The 20751-nt window shown below is 35.6% G+C and overlaps 1 protein-coding gene across 3 annotated transcripts; it reads left to right on the top strand.

Moving 5' to 3' along the window:
• The first annotated feature begins 987 nt into the window (after positions 1 to 987).
• On the top strand, positions 988 to 20710 carry LOC6651422 (organic cation transporter protein). 3 transcript variants are annotated; one of them, XM_002073185.4, is made up of 8 exons: positions 5517 to 5661; positions 6424 to 6844; positions 15164 to 15594; positions 15699 to 15954; positions 16515 to 16782; positions 17070 to 17361; positions 18383 to 18709; positions 18785 to 20710. In XM_002073185.4, exons 3-8 carry the CDS (start codon positions 15178 to 15180, stop codon positions 18971 to 18973), a joined length of 1749 nt encoding a protein of 582 aa, XP_002073221.1. In that variant the 5' UTR covers positions 5517 to 5661; positions 6424 to 6844; positions 15164 to 15177; the 3' UTR covers positions 18974 to 20710. The 3 variants fall into 3 exon arrangements, with proteins under 3 accessions (XP_023035777.1, XP_002073221.1, XP_023035778.1); XM_023180009.2 differs by lacking the exons at positions 5517 to 5661; positions 6424 to 6844 and adding an exon at positions 988 to 1776; XM_023180010.2 differs by lacking the exons at positions 5517 to 5661; positions 6424 to 6844 and adding an exon at positions 12069 to 12267.
• The last annotated feature ends 41 nt before the right edge of the window (positions 20711 to 20751 follow it).

Raw genomic sequence — 20751 nt, 5'->3', positions numbered from 1 at the left:
CAAATCCGGGGTTATGTCAGTTCATTCTGTTTGAACAATGTTGTCATTCAGCTGTCAATTATACTCATACACCGCTCACACATTCATATAAATTTGCAGTGTTTTTTGTTATAAATAAAAGAGCTTTTAATTTTATTCAATGAACGTGTAAATACATTTTAATGGTCCGCAAAATCAGTCCTCAAACCCCTCCCAAAAACATAAAAAATTACCAAAAACGACATCCCACCCAACTACCCCACACCCATTCCCATTTCATGTTCTTTTCACGGCTTATTCGCAATTATAAGCCAGAGATGCAGGTTAACATCAATGGAACAGAAGATTCAATACTCTTTCTAGATCTCACCAGCCCAACTGTAAGACTAGTCAAGAGATCTTTGAAAAGGGAATTTATTTGAGGTAGAAAGAGCTTGTCATGAGAAAATATATTAACAAATTTGTAATTTCATGTTTACAGATACTGAATACATAAAAAAAACATTTATGTATAAAATGGAAAAGTACTTGGTACTTAAAGCTATATTCTAGTGTTTTCTAAACAATATAGTTAATATTAGTTATTTCTACTTTCTAAACCCAAAAGAGTAGCAATTATTTTCAAATTTTTTAATAATTGCTTTTTGTGTAAAGTTTTTTATTGCAAATAGTTAAATTCATGGTATTGAAAAGCTAATTTAGCAAATGGTTTAAGTGTGCTAAACCGTCTTATCGGTATTTCTCATCGTTTTGGTGGTTGGGACCTGCCAACATTTTAAAATACCTTCCCGTTTGGCAAGAGTATTGAATATCAAAAGCATAGTAAATAACTTGCGGCCTACTGAATTTTTGATTTTTTGTTTTTTATTTTTTTCGGTGGCATTCGCAATCGCAGTAGTCCGTAGCACTTTGAGTATGTAGCATGTAGTACGCGTAGTAAGTAGTCATCGGGCGACAACAACTTTGACTTTAAGGCTGACCACCATTTTTAGTTGACTCAGTTGGCCACAGTCGGTTGCACAGTGAACACACACGTTCGGCGGAAATCTCCAATCACAAATGGCGCGCAAAATTCAATAAAATCGAACGCCTGCAATAACTGTAACAACAGTAACCTGAATCGGAACTGAAATCGAAAACTAAACTCGAGCTTGTCCTACGCATACTTCAACCTAATTTTCGTACCGTAAATACCTGCACGTTTAATCCATTTAGAATATTCACTTGGGCGGTCCTAAATGAAACGTGAACGTGATTTATGTGGCCCCCCAAAAAATATAAGCAAATAACCCCCAGTGAGCAGTCATAACTGAATACGTATTTCTATACGAATGCCCCGAATGTTCTACATATACAGACATGGAGATTTACTATATATTTCTTTCTGATTTGATATTCTACAAAGTGAAATAAAACAAAACGAAATTAATAAAAATAACAGCAAGGCACATGGTCAAGTGGGCAGAGGCAAACCAATGCCGGTGATAAGAGAGCTGCCCACACTGCTGGGCTTGGCCCCGATAAGAATTTCAAGAGTCGTGGGGCGCCAAGTCGTAAATTAAGTAGCTAAAAAACGCGATAGAAGACACACACACAGCGAACTAAATAGCCAATTCGGCGCATAATTACAATTATATTAATTAGCTGTCATTTCGAATTGTTCATTGTGCCATATTGATTAAATCAAGTAATAAAAACAAAAAACCACAATGCCAAAACGTCAAAATCATGATGGGAATTCCGAATTGGATTTGGATGTGGAATTGCCATTGCTTTCGTCGCAGGAGCACCCCAAAAGTAAGTAAACCAATAAACCAGTTAAGTTGGCCAAAACGAAACTAAACCGCACACTAAACACACATGCCAAAACCCAACAGGGTTGGAATTTGAGGGGGGCCCCCAAAACAAAATGCAATCAAAAGATTAAATCTTTGTTAGTTTAGATTGCTAGTCCAATTGATATAAATAAATCCGCAAAAGTGATATCAACTATAGCACTTTTATAGATTAGATTTCCAAGATTATTAATAGAAAAAGTAAAAGAGTCCAAAAGTCGAAGAAGCAAACATCAAAACTGTGAGTAACTCCGAAGTCTTGGGTGTAAAACTAATTTGTTGGGCCTTAAAAAGATCACCTATATCTTTTTTATATCTTTTAACTGGTGGACAAGTTATGGAGCTACACCTTTAGTTTATTAGAATTAAAACCCTTGTCAGTCTCATAGCGCACCTGAGACACGGCAATGTCTTGGCCATAAATCAGTGACACTTGCATATCTTATTGCAATAGAGCTTGGGCTGAAGGAGAGTTAAGTATGTAGGTTTGGTATTCGGGTTGAACTAAAATATTTGTTTGCCATTTAATTTATGGAAATCGTGTAGCGCCATTTAAACTAATTAGAATATGTTGATATAGAACTGCCATAGACAATTCACCAAACTGCCGTGCCCCTTGCTTGGGATTGAGCTGGTTCATAGTCCACTTATATGTTCTGTTTGATTGTTTGTTTGTTCCATTGATAAAAGCTCATGTTGTTTTTTATTTTTCTTAACTATTTATTTATTTCTGCGGAGCTCGTGAATTAAAAATAAACACATTTCTATTTGCATGCAAAAGCAATAATACAAAAATTTATTTAATGACTTTTAAATGCAAATAAATATAATAACGAGAATTGCAGTTAACCAAGCGGGTTTTATCACATGTAGCAAAAAATTAGCTTAAGCAATTTGTTTGTTACGTTATGAATGAAATTCTGATAAGCGTGAATTGCCTTGTTACATACCTACTTCTTTCAATAAACTTGACTTTGTTTTCCCAGCTGTAGACAATTTAATAGTACGGTTGGGTGCTAAAGACCGCCAAATTGATTTTGGCCTTATATAACGTCACAAATATTACTACTATAACATAGAGAACTTCATATTTTGAATGAAATATTGATAAAATCATAAAACTACATTGAAAAAACAATGGTTATGTTACTCGGATATGTATTTCCTGTTTAGAATTATTCGTGCTCATAAAAAAATTGTGAAAAGGAAGTAAGAAAGTTTCGATATACCCTGCAACCAATGCGAAAGTTGGGAAGGTGGCGAATAAAATATACTAGCCTATGGGAGCAGAGTATTGAAATAAATTACTCTCACAGAAATGACAGATTAATGTTTTGCTTTCATAAAATCCTATGAAATAGTGAAATTTATTTGATCTTGTAAAAACAAATACATAAATATGTATACACAGTTAGAGGTACATAAACAGATCGTTGTTTGTTGTCAACAATGATAAATTTAGAATGTTTTCTCAAAAGAATTTCTCATTAATCACACACGAAGTATATCGTTGATGTGTTTATTAGATTTTCAATACATTTAATCATAAAGAATTTCCGTTAAATTAAGCTCACATGGGACAACAGGATGTATGAGTAATATTTCATAAAAGTTCAAAGATAACACAAAATTGAAAACGTATGAATAAAATTGTTTGTTCTTCCAATATTATCAACAATTTGCGATTACTAAACATTCTTTAAACTTGTCTCGGTTGGAAATTAATGTTTGATTAATACCCAAACTCACAATTGATTGCCTCATCACAGTTCGTTTGATGTCTTATTTAATTAACGTTAGCTAAGGCATTTAGCAACTGAACAAAGAGTACTTACTATTTGTTGTTCATTTAGTTGACATAGGCATTAATCGTCATAATAGATAAAAATAATAATACAAGCGGTGTCTTTTCTGCAACAATGTAAGCCACGTTTTAGTCTAAGTAAATTCTAAAGAATTACCCCATATCAAAGTGTTTTTGTTTTTTGTCTGGTCTTGTCGTAACAAGATAAACCAATAAAAAACTATGGATAAAATTTGGTCAGTCAATTAATGAATTATCTATTAAATGAGTGAGGGCAATGAAAGCCAAAATACCATTCGAACACACATTGCTTTGCCCTTCATGAATTCCATGTATACAATAGATATAATTAATTTAAATAAACTAAACTTTTTATACTATCCCGAATTGACTTTAAGTAAACAAACAGGGAAAGTCCCTCTTTGTATTACCGAAAAAAACGCTATCATGTGTCCAAAATTCAAACACACCATTAGCAAGGGTATTATAATAATATATAATAACAGCAATAGTAAATTGTCATTAAACAATCATCAACAGCAAGAATCGCCATCGTTATTCATACACCCCAAAAAAAAAGTGTCAACAAATTGTCGTAAATTTTTGTGTGTGTTTTTTCTCCCCAGTTTGTTCGCTCTTGTTGTTTATTTGTAGTATTTTTGGTTGTTGATGTGATCTATCAGGCAAATTGGCTACTGACAGACATGCTTGGCGATCCGACAAGCAATCGCTATGGCATAATTATGGCACGGCACGTTCCGGCTATAGACTGACCATTGATGTATCTCAAACCAAATGGCCAGATCAACTAGTTAAACCGTAATGTGCAGTTAGTATTCTAATTCGTTTCGTTTTATATACATTTTTATGCATATTCAGCATAAATGCGTACAACGAAATAAATATAGAAAAAAATATACAAATGCTGTCTATCGAATTGTAATTACTCTTCATTGCATTCAAATTTCATAATAGGTCATTGTTCCATATTAAAAGCATTTTATTGATTAGTGTTTAGTATATAAATGTAGCATACTTTTAGGAATGACGGAAAGATAAATACAATTAATTAATTAATTGATTTTGATAACTTAAAATCTTCATGATGTTCGAAAAGTTAGTTTTCAATTTTAAATATAAACTTAAAGTTATCTAGCGTTAGCGAAATGTTGTATTACTTTTGAGTTAAAATCTCACACAGAAGATTATATTTATTGTCTTTAGACTTCTTCTTAATTGTAATAGACATGTTGTTAAAATAATTAACAAAAATTATATTTTTATTTTTTATATTTCTAACAAATTACTGGATTTAAAATTACTGCTACTTTAACTTAAAGTAACATATAATTAGACAAATTTTGTCAGTTTATCGAATTAAATAAAGCTGGAAAAACCTTTCTCAATTTCAAATACCCTAAGGTGGAGAAAGAGTATATAAATAATAGTGAGTAAAGCAATTGCCGGCGATTAAATAACAACAGCAACAGTTTTGCGCGCCAAACAAATAAGAGACTCAATAAAGCTCTCTTCGTTTGATTTAAGAGAACGCGCATCAGCAGGTGCAGCAGCAGCAGCAGCATCAACAAAAAAACGATAACAAAAACGACTGTGAAGGAGGCAGCGGCAGAGACGACAACGACTACGACTACGTAGTAAAACGGCTGGCAAAGAATGGTCCAAAAATCTCAAACTAACAGCATTCTAGGCATCCCACAAACATTGGCGCTCAAGCTCTGGCAGCATCGACGTTGCCGTCGTCGTTGACTTTGACGTCGCTGTTGCAGGCAGACAACGACAACAACGATTGCCATCGGGAAGAGGTGGCATAAAGAGGCAAAGTTATAAAAGTTCTTCGCAATTTAGACGAACGCTCAGTTGCTCTTGGTCATTCGTTGTGCGAACTTGGCTCCACAGCAACAGCTACAGCAGCAGCAGCAGAAGTAGCGACAGCAACATAACGCAACGCAACGCAACCCAAAACAACAAACAACAATTCTCTGTCTCTGACGGAATCTCGACACATCGGCAACATCATTAATAGTAGCATCATCTAAGTAACAACAGCCAAGCAGAGCAGGAAGAGTTCTTTTTTATTTAAATTTTTGCTTATTTTGTGTGAAAGAAACAAAAAAACAAAAAAAAAGGGAAAGAAAGCAAGAAAAAGAAAAAAAAAACGGCCAAACAAGAAGAACCACTAAGATTTTTGCGGGTGCGTGAGTGCGCATAGTATAAAATTAAATAAATGAGAAATAACAACAAATGCGAGTGGCAACAACAGTGACACCAGCAACAGCAACATCACCAGCAAAAAAAAGCAACAACAACAACAATAATATATATACGAAAATATGTGCCAATATATAGAAAAAAGTTTATACTTATGATTTTCTCAGACAATCATAAATAACACACAGGGCGCAACCCACACAGAATAGAAAATATATTTCATCATTTTCTTTTGCCTCATTCTGCTCTGGTCTTGGACTTTTTACTTGCCTTTTTTGTGTTTGTTGTTGTTTTATCTAGGCAAACGTCATTGATATTATTATTTCTATTATTTTAACTGTTTATGATTGCTGTTTTATGTAGTTATTGTTGCTGCTCCTGTTGTTCAAATTGCTGTCAGTTAAGCGTAAAGAGCGCGCGATACCACGCTGCGTATGAGTAATGAAAAAAATTTGAAAAAAAACAACAAATTGAAAGTGTTTAATAAATTTCAGCAAAAAATTACAAATTTAAATACAAACATTAGAAGAGAAAAATTGCCGTGTAACGTTTTATATATGTATATGTGTCTCTCAGTATCCGTTTTGGACTAGTGCAACGAACGTAAAGCGCATAAAGTAGTCAGCAACACGCGCCAGGCGACGGATTTCCGCGCCAAAACAATACCAAGAAAAAAGAAAAAAAACAATAAAGAAAACCATCAAAACTCCAACTCAACACACGCAACAGCAACAGGAAACGAGTAAAGGAAATCAGCAACTGCAGCAACCAACAGTCGCACCAGCACCAGCAGCAACACCAGCATAGGCAGCCTTGCCAATTGTGCAGTAAAACGTGCGGTGCAGGATTGGCCCACACGCACCCACCTACACCCTCTTACACTCACAGAAACACCGAGGGACAGTAACAACGGCAGCAACAAGACCAACACTAGGAACAGCAGCGGCAGCAGCAGCAGCAGCAGCAACAATAGCAAATTGTTTTGTATATCCATAAGGTAAGCTCATTACGGGCATAGAACTTGGTGACGTTGACAACGCGAAAACTGAGTGTGTGTGTCTGTGTGTGTGTGTGTGTGTGTGTGTGTGTGTGAGGAGGCACACCTACCTTACGCCCATCTTATACCCATCAGCATTGGCATCAGCATCTCCTCTTTGCTCATGGCCTCTGGACGTGCCGCCAGGCTATGTTTGCTTTGCTTTTGCTTTTGCTTTGTTTGTTTATTTGTGTGTCTTTTTTTTTTCCTTTCTTTTATTTTTTTTTGTGTTGTTGTCGTTGTTGTTGTTGAGCATTTTCTCAGTCTATTTGTTTATTTGTCTGTATGTGAGTCTGTTTGTGTGTGTGTAAGCTTTAGAGCAATAACAACAATAAGGATAACAATGGCAACGACAATGACTTTATCCTGACAGATTGTTCGCATTCATAAAATATACTTATAATGGAAACTCGTCGTCTACTATGTATACACATCAGTATTTTCAGTGTGAACTTAATGAATTTAATATTTCAAATCACATTATTATTATTAGCATTAATTATTGAAAATATCGTTTGCAGGAATTCATTTCAAAAGTAATATGTTAATTGAAAAGAAACTTACATTGCCATTGAAAAAAATTGCATGAAATCTCCAACGAGTTGAATTTGTATATCCGAAATTTTTGCCAATTTTATTTAAGTGTTTACGATGGAGAGAAAAAAGAATCGTTCTATTTAATAAGTATAAGCTTGGTTTGGTTTGATAATATGTGCATTATTTTTATTTGGTTATTTTTTGTCAACTCACTGAAGCGCACATCAAGTAAACAAGTCAACGCAAACTTAACACTTAGTTAACATTATCTTCATCTTCAATTACAGCACAAGAAATTCTAATTAGTCAAATTACGGCACACAGTTTAATTGTAATTGAAATGAAGTATGCATAATAAAGAGACAAGCGGCAATTTCGCTTAACCCGAACGAAGTCAATCCCATGTCATATGAGAATTCCAACTCAGATGAATATTTGAATAGTATCTCACTTGTGTTTCGTTTCTTGGAAACTTGACAATGCATTCAAACAGAAAATCAAACATTGTCATTTGGCTTTGGCAATCACCTGACGCCGGTTTACGCCCCCTTTATCATCATCAAGCTAAACCAACTTTACCTCCTCCTTCTCCTTCATCATCCTTAGCTCACTTATTGTCATCGTTATATCAATCTCTTTGGCAAGCTTATACTCATTCTTCACTCTCTAAGGTTATGCTAATGGCGGAAGCAATGCTGATTGGAAGAGCATAAAAGTAGCAAAAGTAGCAGCACTTTGAAATTGAAATTCTAATCAAAAAAAGAAAAAAAAATGCCAGGATGTGTGTGCGTGTATGTGTGTGTGTGTGTGTGTTTGCGGAATCCTTTTGGTATTGTAGCTGCTTAGCTGGCTAAATTTGAAATTGCCAAACGATTTGCTATTCGATTAACAATGGGCTATAGCTTCGTTTTGGGTTGTTGCTTTTGGGCGATGAGGGTAAGCGGTGTTTGGATTAACATGGAAAACCATTAACAACAACTGTAGTAATAATATTGCACAAATACAGACAAATCGAAATGGAAATAGATTTTTGCAAATTCATGTTGACAACAATGGACCAGAATATGGAACAGCGTTTACATTAAGGTTTACAACTAAATAGAAGAATAATATGCTGAGTGCTCAACGAATTTGGGATACTCTTTTGAAATTAGATAAGGTAACATATTAGCTTGGTATTAGCAACATTAGTTTGGGTAAAGAAACGACTTACACAAGACCAAAGTGAAAAGATATGAAGTGAGTTTATTTTGCCAACTCAATAAGAAAATGTATATGACCTTTGGGCCAGTATTCCAGTATTGCCGATGGCGCTGATGACCTATATATGTACGTACATACATACATACATATAGCTAGATAGGTACGACGGTTTGTTCTTTCTCCCCTTCCCTTCCCTTTAGTAAAACTACAAACACGGTCCGAATCCAAGTCCAGTCGACAGTCCGGCTGTATCTCCATCTGTTTGTTTGTTTGTTTGTTGTTGAAATGTGAAAATCATGAAGCGAAAGTGGACACACAACTCAGACTGGCAATGGGAATAGAAGGAAATGAGGAGCAAAGGAGGGAAATGAGGGAGGGTGTTATGAGGAATGGGAGCAGAGGAAGGAAGTTTTCTAAAAGACCCTTCAATGGAGGAGGAACGAATGAACGAACGAACGAGCAAGCGGAATTGCCATATTGCAATTTCTTTTGCTGTGGAAAATTAAATTTTTTTTCTTCTTACCTAAAAATTTACATAATGTACATATATCAACACATTGTACAGTTTAGTGGCACGTGGAATGAGACGGAGACCGAGTGGATATGTGGCACACGCCCACTTTTACAATAAAAACGTAAAAAAAAAACTCTTTGTGGTTTGTGCCTTTTCAATTGATTCGATTTGATTTGATTCCTGTATGTGTGTGGGGGTTCTCAACAATCATTGGATAATGATTTTGGCATTTGGAGATTTTGTACAAAATTTTTGTGTCATTTTATGAATCCTGATGATGATGATGATCACCAACAATTTATGTGGCAATTGTTGTCAATGTGTGCCTCAAGTATGCATTTGGCAATCTGATTTGAGACCCATTTGAATGGCAAACGAAAGGGCACCGCAGGGCAGGAATTGTGTGTGTGTCTGTGTCAAAAATCGCTGACACATGGTTTTTAGATTTGGGATTTTATGTCATTGTTATTATTGTAGTACAATTAGGCTTAAGGAGCGACAGAGAAAGAAGACATCATCATTTCATTGGGTTTATGATCTATAAAGGGATATTTGGAATTTATAACATTTTTTTATGAACTATTCGCAGGCAATGAATTTAATATAATTTTTAGACCCCAAAAACTAAAATTCTTCAGAATCATATATTTTTGTGTTGTGACAGATTTATTAGGAATGTTTTATTACCAATTAGGGAATATATACTCATGAAAAATTTGAAAATAAAAAACAATTATCAATAATTGGCACGAAAATGTTAATTGATCTTTCTAGTTATAAAGAAGACACATCAAAATAATTAGAATAATTTTGATTGATCGATGATTCAGATGAAAGATTTTAATAAAATAAATAGAACAGCTTTAATAAATGTATAGAAAATTGTTTTTCGGAACTGTTTTTCCATTTGCATCGGTTCTCAGTTGTAGTCAAGTTAATTTCAGTAAATTTCCAGTTCGATAACAGGAAAAGCGTATTTTGTTTGGCAGCAATTTGTTTAGACCATAAAAAGTTGCCACCTTAAAGCATTTATTGCCTTGATTTATCAAACAATTTAGTCACAATAGTTTTTCCCTACATATTTCCAAATAATTTATGGGCCATGGTTTTTGTTTTACGTTGTTTAGATTTCAGTTACCAGAATCGTTCGTATATTTATGTATGAACGCTTATTTACGCGCACAAAATGCCAAAAATAATCAATTGTGTTAATTGCATGGCTGGGAAAAGTGGAATTATTTACATTGTATATCAAGTGAGCACGTACAAGTGGAAAATTCAAATTCAAATTCAAATTGTTTATAATGTTTTACAAAATTAATGCGTTTTTGCGCAAAAACTCAAGTGTGAAAATCGAACAAGAAATTCAATTTTAATTTTCGTTATTTTCTAAAAGAATATTAAGTATACGCCGCATATGTCGTTTTTGTTTACTTATCTTATGTTGCGGCGATGGAAATCTATAGAGAGCAAGAGAGATGAGAGCAATAGCAGCAGCTGCAATTAGTGTGACAAGTGATGAGTGTGAAGGGGCTAGTTCCCCCTTCCCCCTTGTTGTGCCATCACGATGTTGTCCACATGATGATGGGATGTCATCCAACGGGATGTTGTCGCTTGTCTGGCTCGTCACTCATCACTCATCGCTCATTTGGCGGCGGTACTCGCGTGGCTATTGCCGGCGCAAGTATCGAAAAGATTACTACATATTATCCACTTGGCAAAAGTGTATGACAAGTAGTCTCGGCCAAAAACGATGCATAATAAACAAATCCTATAAAATGTGCAAAAAAAAAACTGTGCAAAAAATTAGCTTGCCAAACGTCATTGAGTGAGAGAAAGTGCGAAAGAGATGGCAGATAAGTGTCATCTTTATCATTGTCACCAGCATAACCATTACCACCTGCTTCACCCCACACCACCTCACCATGGCACAATCTCATTCAGATGCTGCTGCAGCATAGTCGTATCATGAAAGTGAATGCACTTTTATATGCATGGCCGCTAATTACAGCGACAATTTGTCTATCCCCATCTACCACCTCCCCTTCCCACACCTATCCACCAGCACCAACAGCAACCCGTTAATTTTCCTCTTGCTGTAGTCCCTTGAGTTAAACATAAAAAAAAAGAGAGAACTAGCTAAACTATGACGAAAGTTTTATACCCTTAGAAAGTCTGTTAACTAGCTCAAGATTCTTGGCTAGATAAATGCTTACAGGAACTCTCAAGATAAAGGTCGATGAGCTTTTATAACATATTATTATTATTTAAAATTAAATGTTTGTTAAGCTTAACTTACCTCAAACTATTTTATGGCAAGTTTTAAAATTTTTTAGCTCTTCGCACTGGCAAGTGTATACTAAAAATGAATACACATATATTTAATGAGTATTCGGTACATCATTTAAATCTCTGCAGTTATAATTTATACATCTTGGCAATTGTTAGCCTCTGTGAATAGAGTGAAATAAGTGATAGCTAATTGTTTGGGGAAATCCCTGTGATTTGTCATTAAATGCTGAGAAAATTGAAAAATGTATGAAAACTTTATTGTATATCGTATTTATACAACCACAAGTAAAACTAATCACAACTAGAGTTGTCTAATGACGTATGTGAATAGTTTTGTAGGAAATTTTCACTTTAAATGTATATAAGTAAACCGCAAAGGTTTTCCATAGCTTAGAATTCTCTCTTTTGCATATGCTAATTTTAATAAATCATTTTCGTTTCATATACACAAGTAACACAAACAAAAAACCAATCTAAACGAATTATTAATGGTCATTTGTTAATGACAACACCGACGACTGACTGGCAAGTATTTGGTTGCAATAAGTGATAAGGGGGCCTGACGGGGTATCGAGAGCTCTCAACTCTGGCATTGACTTTTCAATTGAAACAAATCATTATTTGAGCATCATATACACATACATAGTACATATATCTTTTTCAATTGAGCTCTCGCCGATCCAACAGGCCAGCGATCTAGCTTTTGGTCTGAGTCTGGGTCTGGGCTGTTGAAGCGTGTCAAAAGATCGCACCCACCCACCCACCATTCAACGCATCCGTATCGGGTGTGAACTTGAATTTGAAATTGAATGGATCTAAAAACCGGGACTACTACTGAGTAAGAACAAAAAAAAAAACAAAAACATGCATTTTTATGATCGATAGACAATTTCACTATGTAATAATAATTAACAATTTGATATGGACTGTTGCGGCTTAATTTGCAATTTGCATTTCGAGAGTGTGTGTATTTATAGACGGAGGGAACACCTATAAAACACTAATATGCATACAAATAGAAAACTGGATCGACTTGAACAGCACATTTTTTTTTTCTGATAGTCAATAATTAATTAACTTATGAAGTCTTACAAACAAGACCAATTAAAAAGTGTTATTTATTATGGGAATAAAGTTTAAGTTATAGTGTTATAACTTTCAATAAGGAAATAGAAACAGTCACTCGGTCTTACAATTGAGTAGAACAAATAATTCATAAGGTTTTCATCTATAATTTTAGACTTAATCAGTTGTCACTATGGTCAACTATGTGTTACTTGCATATAAGATAAGAATTTTTATTTCGTATTACTTTTAATTCAAAGTATATTACGAATTTTTAATTGAACTGCATTAATTAATTTTACTCATCCTTAATTTCAACTGATGTGGAGAGTATTTCACCATTTTAATGCAAAATAGTATGTAAGATTTATTTAATTTATTCATATTTAAATTTAATATACGTATGTACATATATGTGGGCAAGCAACTTGTCGATTTGATCGGAATCATGCCAAACAATTATTAATGGGCTGGCAGTAAATTGCCATGCATGGCAATATAGTAACATGGCCAACAGTGGTAGAGAATGAAAGAGAGGGTGAAGTGAGGTTGTAGGCGAAGGGATTACAACAGGCAGCTGTCCATTGCTGGTGCTCTGATGCTGTTTGGTGCGGCTGCTGCTGCTGCTGCTGCGACAGCTGCAAAATGCAATTAGCGTTATTTTCAGCTTGCCAGCGTGAGATTGCACATACGCCCCATGTGTACGTGTGGCCCACGAGTTGAAGGTAACATGGCACTCTGCACTGGGCAATGGGCGACAACGACGACGTAGTTTATAGCATTGAGATTGGACGACAAAGCCCGCCATTCTGTGCGTGCGACGACCTTCAACAGGCAGTCAGTGTCGTGTTGTCCCCTTGCCAAAACCTATTAAAGAACATTTTACGACTGCAGTAAAGTTTACTGATCGGAAAAGACGATGCCACAGGAATGAAATGTGTATGTGTGTTGATAAAATTGATAATTCATTATCCTGACGAAGCAGCTGCTGCTGCTGTCCACCCTCCTTGTCCACCTACTTTCACTCCTCTCCATAATACCCTTTAGAGCCAACCGCTTGCGGCATTACCCGGACACGCTTCGTTTACTGTGTTTACAAGTGCGTGAAAATTTGCGCTTAACTGCTTATCACGTGCGGTTGGAATTGGTTGGAATTTCACTGCGACAGCCAAGTGCCCACTGGCCACATATGCAAATCCTTCACTGACAGTAACAGGACGATAGAAAGGGAAAGAGTGAAAGTGCGAGAGGGGGGGAAAGAGATAGTATGCAAATGCAATATTTAAGCTTAGCTGTGTGGCAGCTGTGGGCAAAAACCATGTGAGATTTTCACACAAATTGTGGTTTATTATTATGACAGATTTGAAAATTATTTAATCTAATGAATTTATTCTTCTATCTCTCTCTCTGTCTCTGTTAAAGTGTGCACTAATATATAAATTAAATTTATTGAAATCAATTCCATTTGACTTGCAGAAAAATTGCTTAATTATATGTAAGACAGCAAGCGATAGCAAAAGGATTAACATTAACCATTTAATGCGGCTAAGCAAGGGTAGGCAGGGGATTGAGAGAGTGATTTAGGCAAAAGTTTTGTTGCCTACTTTTTGGCATTGATACCTATATGTGTGTATAGAAGTTCCATAGAAACTATAAAGGCTAGTTCTCTCTCCTCCACCCTCCCTCCACCCTCCACCTCCCCCTATCGTCGTTTCAATGCTGGCAAATCCCAAACAAAGCCAATGCTCTACAAAAGCCCCGCTAACCACAAAGAAAGGCAACGAAAGAATGAAGGAGAAAATAAAAGGAAAAAAAGAAGAAAAAAAAGTTGAACCAGCAAACTGAGCAAAGGACACGAACATGTATAACATTGAGAGTCTGGCCGCCATCATTCCTCGTCTTCCTTTCCACCCCCCACGCAATTACATTAAATCTTAGCTATTATTCTTTTACTTTTGTATACAAAACACAAGGCAAACTTTTGCTGGTCTTTTGGATTCTGTTGGGTTTACTAACTTACTGTGCGAGTGTGTGTGTGTGTGTATGAGTGTGTGTAGTGCAGTTAATCGCCATCCAACGTGATTGAATTCCATCGAACGCAGGTTAAGCAATGGCCAATGGACTAATAAATGAAATAGAGTCGCCTTCAGTCGCTTCACTTGACTTAAGGCTGTTTCTGGTTGTGATTCTGCTACTGATTCTGATTCTGATTCTGACTTGGCTTGATGGTTTATGGCCCAGTCACAGTCACTGACCACTTAACTAATTGAGCTCTTTTGTGTGCTCATGACACGCACAATATAAATTTCTTTACATCTACCAAATACCCTTTAGTAACATTTGTTTATACTTATTTAAATTTGAATGCAGCTTAAAAAAGTGCAAGTTAATACAAATTAATTACTGCAACATTAACTAGTCCACTTGCTCAAGAAGTTTTAGAGACAAAATATTTTAAAATGTAAAATATCATAAAATAGGTTTATATAACTTTTAGTTTTTCTACATTAAAAATGTAACCTAAGATTAGAATTAAGATGATTTTAAATGGCAATAAAACTATTAAATTTAATTGTTGTAATTTTTTCAAGCTTTAACCATTTTGCTGGGTACTCTATCTAATTTTCCCATTCTTAACATCGTCATTTCTCCTTTCAAACTCATTGCAGTTCCTTTGTGTATCATGCACGACACCGGCAAACCGTCCCCCAACACCAACACCAATACCAAAACCAACACTCCCCCTACACAGGCAACGCCACAATCGCCGGTGGCCATAGCTGGAAAAGCACCTGGCGGAGCTTCTGCCGATGATGAGGATGAGACCGATGTTATTGGTGATCTAATCGGTCACTATGGCAAATGGCAACTGGTGATGACAGTTCTGTTATCATTGTTCCAAATACCCAATACATTTCATATCTCATCATCGGTTTATCAAGCAGCCAATAAGGATTTCTGGTGCCAGAGGCCAGAGAATTTGCAACACTTGCCCGTCGATGTCTGGCGCAATATAAGCAATTCCAGTGACAATTGCCACCAACGGGATGACATCAATTGGAGCCAATTGGGCAACGAGACGACGCTGACACAGTTGCAGGTAAGTGGCAGCAGTTGCAGCAAGGATACGGACTGCTCATGCATGAAATCCTATTTGTTAGTCAGTCAGTCATGGATAACTAACACTTTTATCGCCATTTGCAGCAACTTTCAAATGGTGCTGGCAACGATGGCGAGCTGGTGGCATGCCAGAGCTGGGAATATGAGACAAACGATAATGTGGGCAACACCTGGACATCGGAATGGGATCTGGTGTGCGATAGGGAACACTTGAAAAATGTTGCCGAGATGTTCTTTCTGCTTGGTGTGGCAACAGGTGGCATCATTTCCGGCTATCTATCCGACAAGTTTGGTCGCAAAACAATGCTCTTCATATCGGCTGTGCTGCAGACCATATTCGGTGAGTGCGGAGAGTGGGGAATGAGTGGTTAGCAGGTAGTAACTAGTAGACATCGTCATCAAGTAAAGGCCATGGCCAGCTCTACACACACAGAACGACAAAAGTCAATGTGACATTGGCAATGCCACCGTCGCCATAGTTATCGTGAACTTGGCCATGTCTGGGGGTCAACACAAGAGACCGTACGGCAGAAAAGATAGGGAGGCAGAGTGGCTAGAGGGCCAGTCAATGCAGCTGGCAACCTTGTTGTCCTTGTTGATTAAATCTCATGCAATGTAATTGAAATTTGCATTGAAAAGGACATTACTAATGAGGGATTTCAGCAAGCGTGTGCACAAACTGTCCACATATAACGTAGGTAGAAGGATGCCTTTTTGAATTGTAAAGAACGTTCGAATTGATTTAAAACAAAGGACATGGTTTAAAGGTACAAATGCGCTTAAAACGCACAAAACTAAGTGGAAAGCTGAAACAATTTACCATTCATCATATATTTTGTATGCAAAACAGAAAGACAGAAAGAGTCGATAGATATTTCATAATATCATTTCTCATTACAGGTCTCTGGCTGTACATTTGCAGCTCATTTAATCTCTATCTTGTTTTGCGTGCCCTTCTCGGTTTGGTATCCGTATCAGTAACCTATTCGGGCCTAATATTAGCCATTGAGTATGTGGATGGCAAATGGCGTACCATTGCTGGCATGTATAATCTATTTCCACTGCCAATTTGCTACATGATCATCTCCGGCCTCGCATATCTAACTCAAGATTATCAAAATCTACAATTATGCATTGGATTGCCGGGCATTTTTCTATGCTTTCTATGGTAAGTTATAGCGTAAACACAACAAGAGGAAAACAAGAAAAAAGTGTAAATGTTAAAAAAAAAAAAAAAAAAATTTAATGCATAGATCACAGACATAGCCAAACGGCTGGGTAATAAATAAAGTCTATCGCGTGGGTGTCCCAATTATAAACATAAGATGCGGCACATGTTTCCCCTAATTTATTTAATTTTCCTGATTTGATTTCATGCTGATGCTGCCACTACTAATGATGATGATGATGATGGCGCTGTTGATAATGATGTTGTTAATCGCGATCTGTCGACAGGTTCGTAGTGCCCGAATCACCCCGTTGGCTTTTAGTCAAGGGCCGCATCGATGAGGTGCGCCGCATCATCGAATCGGCAGCCAAATTCAATGGACGACAATTGCCCGCTGATTATCAGCTAACACCGCCTACACAAGAGAGCAGCTCACAGGATTTCACCTATCTATTTCGATCCGGTTATCTGAGACGCATCTCCATTTGTTTTCTATGTATTTGGTTTACCATGAATTTAGTTTACTATGGCATTATTCTAAATATGAGTTCGTTTGGCGGCAATGTCTATTTGAATTCGGTAAGTTATGAAATTCACTTATCACAGCATTGATTTTAGTACATTAAGCAAAGTTCCACATTGCGTATACGCAATAAGCATTTCAAATTTAACATGTGTTAAGTGCCCGCCACCCCAGACTCTCGACTGATGGTGAAGATAACGATGGTGATGATGTCCATCGCCTAATTGGATTTGTCAGCCATTGCAGGCATTCCATCATAGCCAGACAGAATAGCCCGAATAGATGGACAGACATACATATATATGGAGCGAAATGTGTTTGAAATCAAATTATGATGTTGATGTTGCTTTACAAGTGCTCAGTGGCAATCCTCTAAAGCTGTCAGCCATCTTAATCTCGTGGAATTTCACTCACTCGATGGGCTCGCCCCTTCTGCCTTCTTCCTCGACATTCATTCCATCACTTTCTTTATACATCTGTTAAATATTGGCCCTTGGCCAGCTAAATGTTTTAATAGTGTTGGCCATCTATATGGCTTAAACGCTAAAAGCAAGCCATTTCAAGGTGTAGAGCAGCTAAAAAAATGTTTAAAAATTATAATGTTGATTTTACACGTTCCTATTACATTTCATTAATGGTTTAATAGATTCTCCTTACACTATCTATTAAAAATAACTCAACAATATTTAAAAATTTAAATAATCCAGGAAATCGAAATTAATTCGGAAAAAAGTATTTATGATTTTTGATACTCTTGTTAAAATAAACAAATTTTTCTCAAGAAAGGCAAACAAAAAAGATTTTCAAAAATGTATATCGCCGTTGGCTATTTCCATATCTGATATTTTAAGACCAAAAAATATTTTATTGCTCATCTCTGATCAACCAGACAATGGGGATGCCAAAGCACTTGCTTTTTTTTGCTATTTAGCTAATTTATTGCATAATTTATTTTGACATCGCATGGCGCACCTTTGATGCCATGATGATTTAGAGCGCCGCGACGTGTCGCACCATCAAAAGTGACATCTTTGCTAATCTTTTGTCCTACTCCCTCTATCTTCACCTCCCATAAAGGCGCTAGCTGGCCTAGTGGAAGTGCCAGCCATTGCGGTGGCCATGTACATTATCACCAAGGTGGGCAAAAAGTGGCTTTTCTGTGCCACTTTGATCTGTTCCGGCGTGGCCTGTTTTTGTGCTGCCATGACTGAGGGACGCGAAGATATGCTTTGGCTAAAAATCACATTCCTGATGATGGGAAAATTCACTATTAGTGCAGGAAATACCATAATGCCAGTGTATACAGCGGAACTATATCCAACGCCAATTAGAAATGTGGGAGTCGGTGCTTGTAATTTGGCTGCTGGACTGGCTTTAATCCTGACGCCCTATTTGTCCCTGCTTGTAAGTTATAAACTACAAAAATATCAATATCAATTCGTTACCCATAAACTACGTTTATTTCTCTTTCGTTTTCAGAATAAAATCGAAGGTCATTTGCTAATGACGATACTTACCGCTTGGAGCTTTTTTGGTGGCTTTGTGGTGCTTTTCCTGCCAGAGACGGCTGTAAGAAATAAAACCACTGCAACTGCATCAGGCGGAAGCAGTCAACAAAATGCCAATGCCAATGTTAATGCCAGTGCCAATGCGGCCAAACAGGTGTAATAAATCCCCTATCTCTCTCGCCCTCCCTAGTAAATATTTTGGCTGGTCCAAAGTATGTACATAATCAACAGAAACAACAAAAAGAAAAATATGAATAATCATCAACTGATTACTTTACCAACTTTACAACTATTCAAATACACCGCCCCAAAAATGAATTACTCTACTATATTTGACATATCCACCGCCTCAGCCACCTTCCTAAAACTTAAATAAAACGAAAACCCCAAAAACCACAAAAGGAAATAATATATATATATATGTGTATAAACATATATATAGATATATAGAATGAGTTGTATCGAAATCGAATGTCCATCATAATGCCATTTGCAAGGCATCAGTCAGGCAGGACCTTGTTTTGCTTAGCCATGTAGTGAGTATCTGTATCTTAAAAATAAAACCGCAACAACAACAACAAAAACGACAAGTAACAATGGCTTTTAGCTTATATAGAATAAGAATTTAAAATCAAAATAAGATGAGTTGATAATGGCAATATTTTCGGTTATACCGAAACTTATCAGTTTTACACAAAATGAGAATAAATACATACATATATGAAAGAAAATACAAAATTTCCGTAACCCATAATTAAGCTCTAAAATAAAAATGTTTAATATATCTTTACAATGATGAAAATCTATTTAAGCTTTTGAAAAAAGCTGTGTCTTTATATTTTATTATATAAACGATTTTCCAACTTTGAAAGATGTCAAAATTATTAACTTCTTTGTGTAAATATGAAGAAAACTGCCAAAAATTTGATTGTTGTTGAATCAATGCATGTATAAGTATTGTTAATCTACTTTAATTACAAAAAAAAAATCCCCAATATTCTTGTCAATAATGTCTTGTCAATATCTCAACATGACCGTACACATAATCTCGTCGTTTTATCGTCGTCGTCTATTAAATATTGCCTCCATATATAATAATACCTAAAATATATATACACAAATGATTTTAGACAAAATGTAACAAATTCAAATTCAGCGGAAACAACAAAACAAATCGTAATCTCTAGTAATTGTAGTCAATTAATCATTAGTAGGTGGTATATATACTAGATATATATATACATATATATACACGGACAAAATATATGTAAAACTAAATTATGGGTCAATTATGCACATACTTTTAATTCTCGAAAGAAAAATTAATCATCTATAGAAATCAAATTTTCCAATATAATGCATTTAACAATAACAATTTGTATGTATAACTCTACTTATGTATGTATATGTATTTGTATGTATGTATGTATGTTGTAGAAAACAATCACAATTGAAAACAAATGAAAAAAAGAAAAGCCAATGTTAAAAATTCTTGCTTGTTGTACTTACTACTTTTGTTTATAAACAAAAAAAAAAAAACCTAATAATATCTTATTATTTTTGTTGTTAACTGTACTTACAAAAGTATATGCAAATGTTAAGCCAAAACAGTTTTCGTTTATGTTTTTGTCCTTTTAGAATAATTTAAGTTAATTTTTGCAAAGACAAAAAAAGAATCATAAACATATATAGCAATATAATCATGTTAAATCGTAAAAGAAAAAACAGAAGAAAAATAAAATTCAAAGTGAGGGATAATAAAAAATGATTAATTGTTGTACTAAATCCAAAATAGTTACCAAAGCGAAATCAGAAAATAAAATGCAATTATAGTGTCAAAATGAGAATATACTTAAATATAATACAATAAATCAATAAATATGTGGATAAAAATTAACAAAAATTTGATATATTTTTAAAGGTTTATTTCACTCGATC

The sequence above is a fragment of the Drosophila willistoni genome, chromosome 3R, assembly GCF_018902025.1.
Source record: "Drosophila willistoni isolate 14030-0811.24 chromosome 3R, UCI_dwil_1.1, whole genome shotgun sequence".
In the NCBI taxonomy this organism is placed as follows: Eukaryota; Metazoa; Arthropoda; class Insecta; order Diptera; family Drosophilidae; genus Drosophila; species Drosophila willistoni.
The sequence above is the reverse complement of the archived record's forward strand: the minus strand, read 5'-3'. Positions and strand labels throughout refer to the sequence as shown.